This window comes from Pseudophryne corroboree, chromosome 2, assembly GCF_028390025.1.
Source record: "Pseudophryne corroboree isolate aPseCor3 chromosome 2, aPseCor3.hap2, whole genome shotgun sequence".
Taxonomy (NCBI): domain Eukaryota; kingdom Metazoa; phylum Chordata; class Amphibia; order Anura; family Myobatrachidae; genus Pseudophryne; species Pseudophryne corroboree.
Window position 1 is genome coordinate 514030165 of NC_086445.1, and position 17795 is coordinate 514047959.

At 44.7% G+C, this 17795-nt stretch overlaps 1 protein-coding gene across 2 annotated transcripts in view; it reads left to right on the forward strand.

The window, feature by feature from the left end:
* Nucleotides 1-1805: 1805 nt before the first annotated feature.
* Nucleotides 1806-17795, forward strand: part of CAP1 (cyclase associated actin cytoskeleton regulatory protein 1) — a 36973-nt gene continuing 20983 nt past the window's right edge. Inside the window, exons 1-8 of one of the 2 annotated variants that reach the window (XM_063954092.1) lie at nucleotides 1806-2024; nucleotides 2761-2867; nucleotides 2977-3077; nucleotides 3969-4046; nucleotides 4152-4295; nucleotides 14249-14334; nucleotides 15244-15349; nucleotides 15454-15649. In XM_063954092.1, coding sequence (XP_063810162.1) covers nucleotides 2771-2867; nucleotides 2977-3077; nucleotides 3969-4046; nucleotides 4152-4295; nucleotides 14249-14334; nucleotides 15244-15349; nucleotides 15454-15649 — 808 coding nt within the window. In that variant the 5' untranslated portion in view covers nucleotides 1806-2024; nucleotides 2761-2770. Of the gene's footprint in view, nucleotides 2100-2760; nucleotides 2868-2976; nucleotides 3078-3968; nucleotides 4047-4151; nucleotides 4296-14248; nucleotides 14335-15243; nucleotides 15350-15453; nucleotides 15650-17795 lie in introns of both variants that reach the window. The other variant, XM_063954093.1, reaches the window with a different exon arrangement.

The window sequence follows — 17795 nt, forward strand, 5'->3', positions numbered from 1 at the left end:
TGATATTGCAAGCCTGCACTACTGTATGTGAGTAGACACTGAGAGAGGGGACACCAGCACACCCTGAGCTACACAGCCCCAGTGAGGCTGTCAGCTCACTATAATACTGTAAACACTAACAGTTTCTATCCTAAATTTGATTTAGATAGTGTACACAAACGTCTTTCCCCTTTGCTACACCCTGTACCAGATATCCAGCGTGGCTGAGAATCAGGAAGTGCTGTGTGTGCTGTCTGTGACTGCAGTAACCAAAACGCCTCAGGTCCCGCTCTGAGGTAGTTCTGCCCCCTCCAATGGCGCCGGAGATACCTAATATTATTATACTGGAAAAGTCTCCTTTTTAGCTCAAAACCCCACAAGTGCTAGTCAAGCGTTTGTGCCAGTTCCCACACAGGGGATCTTAGCGGGATCCCCCGGGAGGGTCCTGTACGCCGCGCCCGTGGTCAGCCGCACTTTGAACCAGGGGACCCCCCTAGCGCTGTCCCCGGTTTGTACTCACCACCGATGTCACCTTCAGGCAGCGTTAGGGGAGTGCAGCGTGCTGCCGCTGTGACAGCCAAGGCAAAGTGCCCCGCTGAACAACAACCCCTCAGGACGGTGGTCCTGCATCGGGGAAGCGGCTCTGCACCTCGTAAGGCCGATGACCGCCCCCTCCAACTCCCACGGCGCAGGTATGCTGTTGCCCAGACAGCATACCGAAAATAACAAATAGAAAACAAAGAAATGGAAGAAACTCTCTGGAGCTTGCAGAGTGTGCACCCTCTCCTGAGGGCACTTTTTTCTAAACTGCCTGTGGGAGGGGGCATAGAGTGGAGGAGCCAGCACACCCAGTTGAAGAAATTTAAAGTGCACTGGCTCCTTTGGACCCCGTCTTACTAGATTTCCCCAATATCCCTTATAGATGCTAGAGAAAGAGGGGATTTTTCTTTTAAATCAGTAATTTTCTATTCCTAATACTGCAAATAAAGCTGATTTTCTATTGCACACCACCTCACATGTACCATACCCTCCAACAATTTACACATAAAAATGGGTACAAATTCGAAAAGGGGGCGTGGCCACGGGTAAACTGATGAGGTCACCTCCCTTTTCCTATACTTTCAATGGAAGTTTGGAGAGCCAAAAATCGGCAGACCATAAAAAGGTACTGTACCTGCAAAAAAGGTACAGTTGGAGGGTATGCATGTACTATGTGTAAATATTGCTGCACTGTTCTGAAATAATGCAGTGATTAGTATGTAATGTAATAGACCTATCAAAGCCTACAACTTCTGGAAATTTAGGAGCTCGTCTCCTGGTAATTAAGAGTGCTAGCGGTCGGTGCTGATTGTACCATTTACTGTAACCGCACGTGACAGGTCTCAGTATGCCCCGGCCACATAAATATAAGCTGTATACCGTGCAGAAGGCGCCTACCCACGCCTGCCTACGGACACCTGTAGGTAATATTGTGTGCAGCGCGGCTTGCCATTGGTCATGGCCCAGCCCCGCATCGCACCCTCCCCCTGCATTGGCAGCTCTGTGACCATCTTTGGTAACAGACTGAATCAGACTGGCCGGGCAGATGTCGTCATGCGGCTGGTAACGTCACGGGTTCCTTATTTTAACGCACCGACGTCCGGGGTGGACAAATAGATAGTACTGCCGCCATATTTAATGTGGTCATGATTGGGTGTGCTGATATTTGGGCTAGGGGAATATCGCTGTCCACCGGGCCATATGATGTGCGTTAGGTGCTCCCCACAGCGTATGCACAGTAACATAACAGTAGGCGCACCTATAACAAGCTGGTGTTTGGCAGTATACGGCGCATGGTGGAGGGCTATGGGGCAAGGATGACATAGGACACGCCCACACCCGGCGCATTCTCACACCGCTATACCATATTCCTGTATGGGCAGCGCTCGCGTGCCGTGCATCACACCCGCCCACCGGTTCATTTCGCGGAAGTGATTTCCCGCGGCGTATGCTGGGAGCTGGCTGGTGGCTGCCGGAAGCGGGGCAGAGAGGGAGCAGCGGCTGAGGTGAGCAGGGAGGGGCCGGTGTGGCAGCCGGTACAGGAGTGGGCTCAGGGTGCATAGCCTGTACGTGGGTGCATGGTAGGTGTGCGCCTGCCTGGCTGCATGCATGTGTGTGCTCGTCACATGATGTGAGTAGTGAGGCTGCTGTCACTTGTATGCTGTCACTTGTATGCTGCTACCCGTCCTACGTGTTACACCCCATAGCGAGACATGACACATAGGTGTGTGTGTGTGTTTGGAAAAATGTCCTGATGCCTGTGCACCGACAGTGCTGGTATCCTTGTACTAGCTCCTAGTGTACGTGTGCATGCAATGTGCGTGCCTTGTTGCAGCAGGCTGCTGTGCGATGTCACCCACCGCTGACTAAGGACTGGATTGTGGGGGTATTTGGGGCAGTATAAGCTGCAGGTAATTCTTGCAGTGGAGGAATGTGCAGCTCTCTGCTCAGACATGTTCGGCCACTTCCTGTAGCAGCAGGCCTCCTGTAGTGCTAGTCCCTGCTGCGCTGTAGGGTGTAATGAGGCTATCAGACTTCCTCATTCTTGTGCTGCCTGTTAAGAGCTCAGACATCTATCCTTGTAATACACTTTTTCATTTGACTAGAGATAATATCTGCATTATCCCTATTAAAGCAAGCTCTTTATTTTCTACCAGTGTATAGCTTTATAGTATTACATTTTCATGTACAGGTGATTTTCTTATGACTTTGCTTTACACTTTCTTCTCTATTGATTCTCAGTTATAAAGTCATGGCGGAGCTGCAGAGTCTTGTTCTTCGCCTGGAGAAGGCTGTGGGAAAGCTGGAGGTTCTTGCAGCAGGGTCAGGGGCAGGTGCATCCTCTGAAGGTGAGCGATCTTTTTTACCTTTTCCCCTATGCACTGTATCTGTAGGTAGTCACATAGATTACATCTGTGTAATCTGTTGTTGATGTATTTTTTTTCCCCCCCACCCTAGACACAGCACAGTTTGTTCAGATCTATGACTCGCTCATCAGTGGACCTGTAGGAGAATTTATGAAAAGCAGTAAGGCAATTGGTGGAGATCTAGAGAAACAGGTCAGTCTACCAGGTTCCATATGAAGTGACTGATAACAGAGTAAAATAACACATACATAGCTAGTTCACAAGCTAGTTCACACACCTTAACAGAATGAGCGGCCAACGTTTTTGTGATAGATGTGACTAGTAGGGTACAATATGTTGACAGGATGATGATGTTGACCATGTCAACACTAATCATATATTCAGAGATGAAGTGTCAACATATTGTCCCTGGTGTCTTCCGTGTGACAGTCAGTTCCAGGTCAGACCTCCGATGCTGCAGCCACCCAGTAAGTATTTCTACCCGAATGTTGACATTCTGGTGTCAACCTTTTGACTACATCCCAATGTGAAACATTTTGTGTAATAAAAGGACATGTGTAGCCATTGCCTTGCAGATAACAAACTAATGGCTCCAAGTCTGTACTCCATTTTGTGTGCATAGCATTGAAAGCACACAAGCTCAAGCTGTGCTTGTATTAGGGACCATTTATTCACACAGAAAATGACCCAGTTTTCTAATGACAGACCGAATGGACCATCTTTTATACACTGCTGGTGAACTAGTATATACTATGCCTGTTCTGCTTAGGAATATGAGCCCTGTTGCAAGTGCTTTTTAATGTCCAGTTGTGCACTATTGATTATCAATGAACATGGCTCAAGCACAGTAAAATGGCCTCTGTGATTTACCTCAGGACTGATTCAAACCGCCCTGCAATTCTGTCCTTTGCATTATGTCTCATATGGAAGTTGGGGTATCGCCAGCAATATATGCAGAAGTTTCTGACGGGGTACCATCCACTGTGTAGTTCAGATGTGGAGATAAAATGGCTGTATTGAGAAACAAAACAAGTAATCGGTTCGTAAAAAGGAGTGATTTGCTTTACTTTTTTTCCCATTCAGGCTGAGCTGCTTCTTGTTGGCCTAAATTTACAGCGTGATGTTTTGGTAAAAGCTTCACAGTTTCAGCAGCCAGAAGAGGTTAGTTAATATGCTGTTTCATAATAATAAATAGAAATGTTACTGTAGTAACATACTTTTTGTCTTTCCAGTTTGAGTTGTAAATCTGTTTTCTGCCCCATACAGAAAGAACTCTCTGCTCTTCTTGCCCCTCTGTCTGGTCAGATTCAGGCTGTGCAACAATTTAGAGAGCAGAATCGAGGTAGCAAACTATTTAATCATCTTTCAGCAATAAGTGAAAGTGTCCCTGGCCTTGGATGGGTAGCAGTGGTAAGATATGATGATTTTTATGTTTTATTTTGGGAGATTACAAATATATGTATATATAATATACATTTTTTTTTTTTTTGTGTGACATTGCACTTGTGGTTTTTATTATTATTAATATATAAAAAAAAAAAAAATATATATATATATATATTTATATTTATTTATATATATATATATATATATCTATCTATCTATCTATCTCTATATATATATCTATCTCTATATATATATCTATCTATCTATCTCTATATATATATATATCTATCTATCTATCTATCTCTATATATATATATATATATATATCTATCTCTATATATATATATCTATCTCTATATCTATCTCTCTCTATATATATATATATATATATATATATATATATATATATATATATATATATATATATATATATCTATATCTATATATCTCTATCTATATCTATATATATATATATCTCTATCTATATCTATATCAAAGGGACAGTATTCGGCACTCCTATAAATTTAAATATGCAACATGCCCGGTGCCATCCACAAAACAGGTAATGTAGCAAACGGATACTGGCGGCACTCACGGTCTTGTATGGACACAAAGAAATGAGATGACCCAAATCAATGTAGCTTAACGTTTCGGTCTTTATTCGACCGTCATCAGAAGTCACAATGAAAATATCACATAAGCTTACCTTTATACAAACAAAGAATCGCCACACGTGCAGCGTCCCCGGTTCTCACGGAGATTCACTTCCGGTTGCGTTATTCCTCATGGACAACAATGCCCTGCAGGCGTCGCATACCGGTGTGCGCATATCCCATCACCATAGTAACATATACAAAAAGGGTTGGCCCAGTGTCCCGGACAATAGCACTGTTTAAGGAAAGCAAAAATAATACAGCTTGGGACATACTGAAAAAATGTTACATCAAGAGGCGTGCATGTGCTGCATGTAGATAACCTTATATACATCTATAATATGTGCAAGATGCAGATTATTACTAATACAGCAGCCATCATGATGAATTATAAAAAACAAGCAAATGAAAGAGTTTCATTGAGCCCGTTGGGTGACACCGTGTTTAGCCGGTGTATCCAGCGGGCTTCTTTCTGTAAGAGGATTCTATGCCTATCACCTCCCCGTTTGGAGAATGGGACCTGCTCTAACATTTTATAACGTAGAGTGGCCAAACCATGCTGATGCTGTTTAAAATGTTTGGCCACCGGCTGATCAATATGCTTACCCTCTAAAATTTGCTTGATCGCACTTCTGTGCTGCAACATCCTCTCTTTAAACTGACAACTAGTTTTGCCTATGTAAAGGAGCCCACAGGGACACCGTATGCAATAAATGACAAATTTACTAGTGCAGGTTAAAACCTGCCTAATCGCAATTTTATTACCATTGTGTGGATGTAATATATAATCACCGGTCTCCAAATAGAGACAGGTGGTGCAACCTGTGCATTTATAATTGGCAGGTTTCTTAGAAAGAAAAGTCACAGTGGGGGGGACAGAGAATGGGGAGACATCATTATGCACTACCTTACCCCTAATGCTAATATATATATATTATAGCAATCAGCGGCACTCACGGCTCCCCGATAGGGAAATGAAGACTCTCAGTCGTTGTGCGGTCAACGTTTCAATGTTATTGAGTTTAACATTTTCATCAGGACATAAACAAACAGTGGAAACACATACCTTTATACCTGTCCAGAGGAAGTCCGTGGCGTCCGCCGGGTCTCTGTCCTCAAATGATGACGTCACGGAGCCGCGGCGTCACGGAGAACCCTGGAACACCTGTGTGTGCTGATTGCAGCCGAAGCCGCGTGATAAAAAACAAAAACACATAGATACAATCATAACTTATACATGCTGGAAACTAACTTGGATATTTTGCAACATTATGAATTCACAATTAACAGAGATATAGCTACATAAAGTGGCATTGATGGATACAATATGATGCATGATCTAAAATAAATTTCAGTGATGGGGTCTATACCAATTAACCCAATACATCTACTAGTTAATCCCATAAGGGAAATACATACGATAGCCAAATATAATAAGGAGAACTTCACAGGTTATGATCGTCTAATATTATGTTGCTTGGTTCTGTGGACCAAACTTATAGTATGGCGAGAAGCAAAATTGTCTGCCCATGAACCCACAAGTGCAGAATATTAGAGAAAACAGTGTAAACCCGAGTGCTCGTTGAGTCCTCTGGGCGACAAAGTGTCTAATAGGAAAATCCACCTGGCTTCAGCTTGAAGTAACCTAAGTCCCCTATTGCCACCACGTTTGAGTGGAGGGACATGGTCAATAATTTGATGTTTAAGAACGGCTAGTGAATGTTTGGCGTTTAAAAAATGTCGTGCGACGGGTTGGTCGCTTCTACCAGTGGTTAGGGCTGCTCGGACCGATGTCCGGCCATGCGTTCTTTAAACGAGCATTCCGTTTTGCCGACATAATGTAGCCCACAAGGGCAACTTAACAAGTATATTACATATTTGGTGGAACATGTAAGTCTATACCGTATTTTGAACAGTTTGCCTGTATAAGGGTGGCAAAAACTGGTGCCTACTATCATATGATTGCACGTAGTGCAACCCAGACATTTAACACATCCAGCCCTTTGTGGATTTAAAAAGGATGTGGTGGTGGATATTACGGCTGGTGGAAATTGTACATTAGTTTTGACTAAATGATCTCGCAAATTGCGTCCTCGTTTATATGCGGGCATTAGACTGGTGTTTGATAGTGAACTCAGCTGTTTATCAGATTGGATTATGGGCCAGAAGTTTTTGCTGACATGATTAATTTCATGACTTAAAGTGTTGAATTTATTGACCCATATAAATTTATTAAGACTTGTTTTTTTCTTTGTTTTGAATAATTTTGATCTAGGAATTTTCATGACTTTTGTTTTAATGGATTGCAGTTCAGAAAGTTGGTAACCTCTATCTGAGAATTTTTCTATCATTTTATCTAATGCTGTACTCACTTTTGTCTCATCGCTAACTATCCTGTGTACTCTGAGCATTTGTGGGTATGGAAGCCCTTTACGTAATGAAATAGGATGATGGCTAGAAGGAAGTAGAATATTATTACGATCCATGGGTTTTACATACAAGTCAGTGACCATTTTATTGTCAGAGATCATAATTTGTACGTCAAGGTAATTGACGCTGGTCTTATCAATACTGTATGTCAATTTTACAGGAGATGGAGACCCGTTATGTGTTTCAATAAGGGTAATTAATGACTCTGTTGAGCCTGTCCATAGGACCAACAGGTCATCTATGAATCGCAAATACAACATAATATTGGAAGAAATGGTAGTGTCAGAAAAAAATAAATCATCCTCAATCTGAAACCTAAAACTGTTAGCAAAGGATGGGGAAACATTACTACCCATAGAACAACCTTGTAATTGGAGAAAGTATTGATTATTAAACATAAAATAGTTTCGCTGTAAAGTAAGTTGTAACAATTCCATGAAGATATCTATACTGGGTCCCTTGTATGCAGGGTTGTTGGTAATTAGAGACCTCACTGCCGAAAGACCTTGGTCATGGGGTATACAAGTATACAGATTGTTAACATCTATAGTGGCCAGTATACAATTTGATGGAATCACTGGTAACTTGTCCAGTTGCTTTAATAAATCTGTAGTGTCCTTGAGGCAGGAGTCTCTAGCTTGAATACAGGGCTGTAAATAAAAATCCAAAAAAACAAACACATTGGTACAGGGAGTCCCGTGCGGAAATAGTTGGTCGTCCAGGTGGGGTAAGACTGTTCTTATGAATTTTAGGGACAGAGTAGAGGATAGGTGTAACGGGAAACTGGGTTATTAGTGCATCCACTTCTTCCTTGGTTAACTGACCATCGTTAAATGCTCTTGATAGAATTAAATCCAATTCACGTTTAAAGCGTGCTGTGGGATCATGTGGTAGCTTTCGATGCGTGTGAATGTCATCCAGTTATCTGTTTAGTTCTGCTACATAATCGGAAGTGTTCTGAACCACTAGGGCCCCGCCCTTATCGGCCGGGCGAAATACTATATCGTCATATTTACTCAGTCTGAGTAATGCTTCCCATTCGTTTTTGGTAAGGTTCGAATGGTTCTGGCGATCTTGTTTAATATGGCCCTGTATTTGATGGTCAACTGTTTTACAGTAAGTGCGGATCGCCTGGTTCTGTGATATTGGGTCGAATTTTGACTTTCTACGTAATGTAGCAGGTAATGCGTTGTCATCGGTGACAGTAGAAGGACACAAATTGAAATGTTCCTTTAGTCTTAATTGTCTGCCTAGTTTGTATTGCTCTATTTTCCACTCAAATGGATCGATGGTATTGGTGGGAACAAAATTGAGGCCTTTTGCTAAAAGTTTGTTCTCCCCATTGAGAACAAACTTTCTACATTACGTAGAAAGTCAAAATTCGACCCAATATCACAGAACCAGGAGATCCGCACTTACTGTAAAACAGTTGACCATCAAATACAGGGCCATATTAAACAAGATCGCCAGAACCATTCGAACCTTACCAAAAACGAATGGGAAGCATTACTCAGACTGAGTAAATATGACGATATAGTATTTCGCCCGGCCGATAAGGGCGGGGCCCTAGTGGTTCAGAACACTTCCGATTATGTAGCAGAACTAAACCGACAACTGGATGACATTCACACGTATCGAAAGCTACCACATGATCCCACAGCACGCTTTAAACGTGAATTGGATTTAATTCTATCAAGAGCATTTAACAAAGGTCAGTTAACCAAGGAAGAAGTGGATGCACTAATAACCCAGTTTCCTGTTACACCTATCCTCTACTCTGTCCCTAAAATTCATAAGAACAGTCTTACCCCACCTGGACGACCAACTATTTCCGCACGGGACTCCCTGTACCAATGTGTTTCTGTTTTTTTGGATTTTTATTTACAGCCCTGTATTCAAGCTAGAGACTCCTGCCTCAAGGACACTACAGATTTATTAAAGCAACTGGACAAGTTACCAGTGATTCCATCAAATTGTATACTGGCCACTATAGATGTTAACAATCTGTATACTTGTATACCCCATGACCAAGGTCTTTCGGCAGTGAGGTCTCTAATTACAAACAACCCTGCATACAAGGGATCCAGTATAGATATCTTCATGGAATTGTTACAACTTACTTTACAGCGAAACTATTTTATGTTTAATAATCAATACTTTCTCCAATTACAAGGTTGTTCTATGGATAGTAATGTTTCCCCATCCTTTGCTAACAGATTTAGGTTTCAGATTGAGGATGATTTATTTTTTTCTGACACTACCATTTCTTCCAATATTATGTTGTATTTGCGATTCATAGATGACCTGTTGGTCCTATGGACAGGCTCAACAGAGTCATTAATTACACTTCAGTGATCGCGCTGAGCCAAAAAAAAAGTGGGTCCCAGGGACCCTTCACTTTTAAAATTTGGGGTCCTTCCGGTTTTTTTCTTGGTCCCATCGGAATGAAGGTTCTTATTAATCTTAAACTTGTTTGGACACTACAAAAGTGTTGCAAGATGGGGGGATGGGGTGACAATGCTGCTGGGCTGTGTAGCATGCAGGACACCCTGCACCAAAGGTGTAACTAGACATTTTGGTGCCCTTAGGCAGAAAGTGAATTGGTGTTCCACCTCCTAGATCGCAAAGTATAGGAAGTGCGCGGCGCAAATTTTTTGGGGCGTGGCTTCATAGGGAAGGGGCGTGACCACATAATAGTGTCAATTCACATTACGCCAGACAGTAGTGCCGCTTATGCACATTGCACCAGGAAGAACCTACTTTGCACACTGCGCCAGTTACAGCACGTCATACACTTTGTTCCAGGTAGAGGACTTATACAAATTGCACCAGGTAGAGCACGTTATCATACACAATGCGCCCGGTAGAGCACGTTATTATACACATTGTGCCCGGTAGAGCACGTTATTATACACATTGCGCCTGGTCGAGCACGTTATTATACACATTGCGCCAGGTAAGAGCACGTAATTATACACATTGCGCCAGGCAGAGCACGTTATTATACACATTGCGCCAGGCAGAGCACGTTATTATACACATTGCGCCAGGCAGAGCACGTTATTATACACATTGCGCCAGGCAGAGCACGTTATTATACACATTGCGCCAGGCAGAGCACGTTATTATACACATTGCGCCAGGCAGAGCACGTTATTATACACATTGCGCCAGGCAGAGCACGTTATTATACACATTGCGCCAGGCAGAGCACGTTATTATACACATTGCGCCAGGTAAGAGCACGTAATTATACACATTGCGCCAGGCAGAGCACGTTATTATACACATTGCGCCAGGCAGAGCACGTTATTATACACATTGCGCCAGGCAGAGCACGTTATTATACACATTGCGCCAGGCAGAGCACGTTATTATACACATTGCGCCAGGCAGAGCACGTTATTATACACATTGCGCCAGGCAGAGCACGTTATTATACACATTGTGCCAGGCAGAGCACGTTATTATACACATTGCAGTAACCATTTATGACCTCCGGTCGCGCGGGGCTCTGAGACACTGGATGGGGTGCAATACAATGCAGATAGATGGGATCTGATCTCAATAACTGTCAGGCTGCACCGACGGACGCTACCCCTCTGCCCTGAAGCTCCAATACTGTCTGCAGTGAATCAAAGCAGTGCAGCCCCAGGTGCTGGGAGGCCGACTGCACGAAGGGGCCGTTTGACACATGTGGCTCCGCCCCCAGCAGCGAGTCACTGACACCATTTTTTATGACAGCACAGTGCAGTGAGTGCACTGGCACAAGTAGCCAGCCGGTGCCTGTAGTGTCCGCAGCCTGGAGGAGCTCTTTGTGAAATCGCAAGCAGAGGCTGTCCTCTGGCAAGATGGAGCTCCTCCAATCGCTTCCCCTGACGGGCTGGACACTGCTAAATATACCGACAATCAGTTACAACTGTGTTAAAGTAGTGGAGCGCCAGGTGCAATGGGAAAGTCAGTGTCACACTGCACAGTTGTACCGATTACCGGTATATTTAGCAGTGGCCAGCCCGACAGGGGAAGTGATTGGAGGAGCTCCTTCTTGCCAGCCTCTGCTTGCGATATCACAGATAGCTCCTTCAGAATGCACTGTGCTGTCAGAAAAATGGTGAGAGTCGGTGACTCGCTGCTGGGGGCGGTGCCACGTGTGTCAAACGGCCCCTTCGTGCAGTCGGGCTCCCGGGGAAATTCCAGGTGACTTTAGTGCCCAATCCAACCCTGCATACCGGTCATTGTTCTATCTCCCCGTGTGCCCGGCTCCCGTCGCCCGAGGTCAGGCCCCCGAACCTTACATTCTATCTCCCCGTGTGCCCGGCTCCCGCCGCCCGAGGTCAGACCCTGACACTCTGGGCAGCCTCACATTGCACACACGGAGCATGATGCGGAGCTTGCAGCACCCGGACATCCCGCATCTGCACCGGCTACTCCGGGTGAAGCGGGGCGCTGCAGCACTGCTTACCTACAGCTGGAGCTGTGCAGCCCGGGCGGCTCCTGCAGCTTACACCGCCCTCTCAGGGAATATCGGGTCTCATTGAGCGGGTCCCGGGTAGGGGGGTGGCGGCGGGCAGATACGGAGCGGTACTCGCGGTCGCAGAGGAGGGTGCTGGCAGCGAAGCGGAGGTGGAGCCGGATAAGGATAAGATTCATGTGCTGCCGGCGGAGCCCAAGTCAGCGCGCAGCGGGGAGCTGGATTCAAAGCGGGAGATGCTGCAGGCTGTGATTGGCTGAAGACTACAGCAGGTGATTGGCTGAGGAAACCTCCTGCGTTCCACTGACTGGCTTACGACATGCAATTGCAATGCAAACACATTCAGATGAGCGCGTCCTGTGGGACCCGCTCATCTTCTAAATGTGAGTCCTGGGCGGCCGTTTCTGGGTAAAATACGCGCCATAGCGCGTTTTTGCGATCACTGCACTTATTGAAACACATAACTGGTCTCCATCTCCTGTAAAATTGACATACAGTATTGATAAGACCAGCGTCAATTACCTTGACGTACAAATTATGATCTCTGACAATAAAATTGTCACTAACTTGTATGTAAAACCCACGGATCGTAATAATATTCTACTTCCTTCTAGCCATCATCCTATTTCATTACGTAAAGGGCTTCCATACTCACAAATGCTCAGAGTACGCAGGATAGTTAGCGATGAGACAAAAGTGAGTACAGCATTAGATAAAATGATAGAAAAATTCTCAGATAGAGGTTACAAACTTTCTGAACTGCAATCCATTAAAACAAAAGTCATGAAAATTCCTAGATCAAAATTATTCAAAACAAAGAAAAAAACAAGTCTTAATAAATTTATATGGGTCAATAAATTCAACACTTTAAGTCATGAAATTAATCATGTCAGCAAAAACTTCTGGCCCATAATCCAATCTGATAAACAGCTGAGTTCACTATCAAACACCAGTCTAATGCCCGCATATAAACGAGGACGCAATTTGCGAGATCATTTAGTCAAAACTAATGTACAATTTCCACCAGCCGTAATATCCACCACCACATCCTTTTTAAATCCACAAAGGGCTGGATGTGTTAAATGTCTGGGTTGCACTACGTGCAATCATATGATAGTAGGCACCAGTTTTTGCCACCCTTATACAGGCAAACGGTTCAAAATACGGTATAGACTTACATGTTCCACCAAATATGTAATATACTTGTTAAGTTGCCCTTGTGGGCTACATTATGTCAGCAAAACGGAATGCTCGTTTAAAGAACGCATGGCCGGACATCGGTCCGAGCAGCCCTAACCACTGGTAGAAGCGACCAACTCGTCGCACGACATTTTTTAAACGCCAAACATTCACTAGCCGTTCTTAAACATCAAATTATTGACCATGTCCCTCCACTCAAACGTGGTGGCAATAGGGGACTTGGGTTACTTCAAGCTGAAGCCAGGTGGATTTTCCTATTAGACACTTTGTCGCCCAGAGGACTCAACGAGCACTCGGGTTTACACTGTTTTCTCTAATATTCTGCACTTGTGGGTTCATGGGCAGACAATTTTGCTTCTCGCCATACTATAAGTTTGGTCCACAGAACCAAGCAACATAATATTAGACGATCATAACCTGTGAAGTTCTCCTTATTATATTTGGCTATCGTATGTATTTCCCTTATGGGATTAACTAGGAGATATATTGGGTTAATTGGTATAGACCCCATCACTGAAATTTATTTTAGATCATGCATCATATTGTATCCATCAATGCCACTTTATGTAGCTATATCTCTGTTAATTGTGAATTCATAATGTTGCAAAATATCCAAGTTAGTTTTCAGCATGTATAAGTTATGATTGTATCTATGTGTTTTTGTTTTTTATCACGCGGCTTCGGCTGCAATCGGCACACACAGGTGTTCCAGGGTTCTCCGTGACGCTGCGGCTGTCACGGCTCCGTGACGTCATCATTTGAGGACCGAGACCCGGCGGACGCCACGGACTTCCCCTGGACAGGTATAAAGGTATGTGTTTCCACTATGTTTGTTTATGTCCTGATGAAAATGTTAAACTCAATAACATTGAAACGTTGACCGCACAACGACTGAGAGTCTTCATTTCCCTATCGGGGAGCCGTGAGTGCCGCTGATTGCTATATTTATTTATGGACACCCCATTTGGGGTAGTTACTTGGAGGGCACCAGCTTAGCAATTTTATTATACTTCTGGACGGAGTGCTGCTGATCTCCATTATATATATATATATATATATATATATATATATATATATATATATATATATATATATATATATATATATATATAATGACTACGGGTAGCTAACAGAGTGAGGATGATCTGCCCTGAGCATTTTTGCACAATTGGTTAATTGCTACCACGAACTTCTTTCATACATTGCTTTCATATTATTTCTAGACCCCCAAACCTGGTCCCTTCGTGAAGGAGTTCACTGATGCAGCAATGTTTTACACCAACAGGGTGCTGAAGGAATATAAGGATGTGTAAGTTGTTATAGGCAATAGTCACTGTGTACTGCCAGTCCTGCTAATGTCACGCCCCAACATTTGCTCTGCCTGATATCTACATTTCAAACAGCTTTATCTGTGGCTATTTCATTTACAACTGCGCTGTAGCGGAGTACAGCCCATAGATATGGTAGGGTGTGGTCATTGTATTAGTCATTAGATTAGTCTGAATTCACATGAGTAGTTTTGTTTCATGCACTTTTGGTTTAATTTCCCTCATTACATTCATGTGCCATTATGGATTGTTAGGGACTTTATTTATTGCGGACTTACATTTCTGTGAATTTGTCCATTGCTTTAAAAAACACAAATAGAAGCATATGCACTTCATGGGATACATTTACATTGCCGGCGGTCAGGATACCAATGTTGGAATCCTGACCGCTGATGATGCGGACAGCCAGAATCCCGGCTAACGGGCTATTCCCACTCGTGGGTGTCCACGACACCCATAGTGGGAATAGAACCTGTGGCGAGCGCAACGAGTCACCGAACCCACAAGGGGCTTGCTAGCGCTCGCCCTGCTGCCGGCGTTCTGGTGGCCAGGATCCCAGCGTCGGTATGCTGACCAAGGGGATCCCATACCAAATGCAACTTTATCTTTAAATGACCCTACTTATGAGGGACAATTTTATTGGCAGATCAGCTGTTTCAGAAGCGCCCATGGCTGCCAGCAATGTGGTGTTTTTTTTTCCTCTCCCCACATAAAGGTGCACAGGAAGGGTAGAGATGTTGGGCTTTCTGTAATAGGCAGGCAGATCTGTTTGCAGCCAGACATCACTGGATGCTCAGTACAATCTTGCCGCTCATTGAATGCCTGGTGTGGGGCTGTGGAAGGACATGAATGGTGGGTAAATGTAATTTATTGTTTATCTTTCATGGCAGAGATAAGAAACATGTAGACTGGGTCCGTGCATATCTGAACATCTGGACAGAGCTGCAGGCCTATATAAAGGAACATCATACAACAGGCCTGAGTTGGAAAAGGACTGTGAGTCCACTGATTACTGTCTTTACTTTGTGATGGAACAGGGAAGCTGATGAGACTGCTCATGAAATGTGTTGTACATTTTTTTTTTCCTGTTTGACATTTAGGGTCCAAAGGTTGGGAGTGCCACTTCTGCACCATCTGCTCCTCTGGCCCCCAGAGCTGGACCACCCCCACCTCCTCCCGGAGGACCTCCTCCCCCTCCCCCTCCCCCACCAGTCTCTGCATCTGCTCCAGGTGATGACTCAGTGTCTCGTTCCCAGCTGTTTGCAGAACTCAACCAGGGAGAAAATATTACCAAAGGTGAGTGAAGTAGAAATAATGGTCTAAGAAGAATTAAGGCAATGACAAGGAAATGTCAAACTATTTGCATGTAGTGCAGGTATTAAACAATGGATACAGAAACTATACTGAAATGTGGGTGAAGCCTCTATGTTGGGAATAACAATTAGCTCTGTTTATTTAATGTGGGTGAAAAAAGGGGGTAGCCTCAAGCTTTAAAGTGCTTGGAGCTATATTCAACTTGAGCCCCATCTTTGCTCCCACTAAATGGGTGAGATTCAAATTATATATCACACCCAATTTCCTTTCTAAAATGATCTCCGTTATCGTGCATATTGCGCCCATAGTAATCAGGTTTAGCTGTGTAAAGGGTTGGGTGCCTCGCTACTTCGGGAGTAGTGAGCTGAAATAATGATACAACGTCCCTAAGGGCAGAAACAGAACAAGTGTGGAAAGGGGTGAAAAGAATTGAATCCCGCCCAATGAATCTGTTTTCGGCGTTGACTCATAGAATCCGGGATAAGTTCCAGACCTATGTGTTAACGTGGTTGCGCTGTCCGAAAATGGCTTATTTATTAGGAACTTCTTTTCAAGTTCATTCAGACCAGAAGAGAAATCCCAGTTAAGTGCACACTGTGGGCTGCCTTCAGGAAGTAATTGAATAGCCATGGGGGGATCAATTAGTAAATTACTGCAGCTAATTGAATCCCACCCAATACCTCTTTCTTGGCAAATTTCATGTAGTGTTCAATTTAAGTGGAAAACATAACTCCCTGCAATTTTTTTTTATGTGATCTTAAAAAGCGCATAAGTTGGCCCAAGAATATCTGGTAATATGAGAGTAAATGACAATCGACCATTTGTTCCCACATGCCATAAAACAGACAAAAACATTCAGACAGGTTGGTTAGATCAAATGGATTTAACACATTTGTCTGACTTGTTTTTACCTGTTTTAGCAATAAGTAAATTGATACTTAACAGATAAAAAGCAGTGTCAGCATGTTGAGAGAAGTAGAGGGGTCATTTATCCTTAAAGGCTGACCATATTTATTCACAGGTAGACTCTTGTTGTTGGGCCAATATCTGTCTTCTGTGCAGTGGTGCAAGTGGGCGGGTACGGGTGGGTACGGCGTACCCGTAAGAATTTAGCCGTGGGTACGCCGTACCCACACCGACGGGCCGCCGCCGCTCCTCGGACCGCCGCTGATGTGAGGGAAGGAGAGCGCAGCCTGTGCCTCTCCTTCCCCTCAGTCTCCGGCGGCTGTCATAGTTTAATTCAGCGCCGATCCGTGAGCCAATCAGAGCTCGCGGTGCGAGCTCTGATTGGCTCACGGATCGGCGCTGAATTAAACTGTGAGACACCCGCCGGAGACTGAGGGGAAGGAGAGGCACAGGCTGCGCTCTCCTTCCCTCACACAGGACGGCAGCGGTGAGCAGGGAAGGGGGGGGGGGGGGTGTTATACCTGGCACTGGGGGATATCTGGCACTGGGGGGGCATTTCTATCTGGCACTGGGGGATATCTGGCACTGGGGGGCATATATACCTGGCACTGGGGGGCATATATACCTGGCACTGGGGGATATCTGGCACTGGGGGGGCATTTCTATCTGGCACTGGGGGATATCTGGCACTGGGGGGCATATATACCTGGCACTGGGGGATATCTGGCACTGGGGGGCATATATACCTGGCACTGGGGGATATCTGGCACTGGGGGGCATATATACCTGGCACTGGGGGATATCTGGCACTGGGGGGCATATATACCTGGCACTGGGGGATATCTGGCACTGGGGGGCATATATACCTGGCACTGGGGGATATCTGGCACTGGGAGGCATATATACCTGGCACTGGGGGATACCTGGCACTGGGGGGCATATATACCTGGCACTGGGGGGCATATATACCTGGCACTGGGGGGCATATATACCTGGCACTGGGGGATATCTGGCACTGGGGGGCATGTATACCTGGCACTGGGGGATATCTGGCACAGGGGGGCATGTATACTTGGCACTGGGGGATATCTGGCACAGGGGGGCATGTATACCTGGCACTGGGGGATATCTGGCACTGGGGGGGCATGTATACCTGGCACTGGGGGATATCTGGCACTGGGGGGGCATGTATACCTGGCACTGGGGGATATCTGGCACTGGG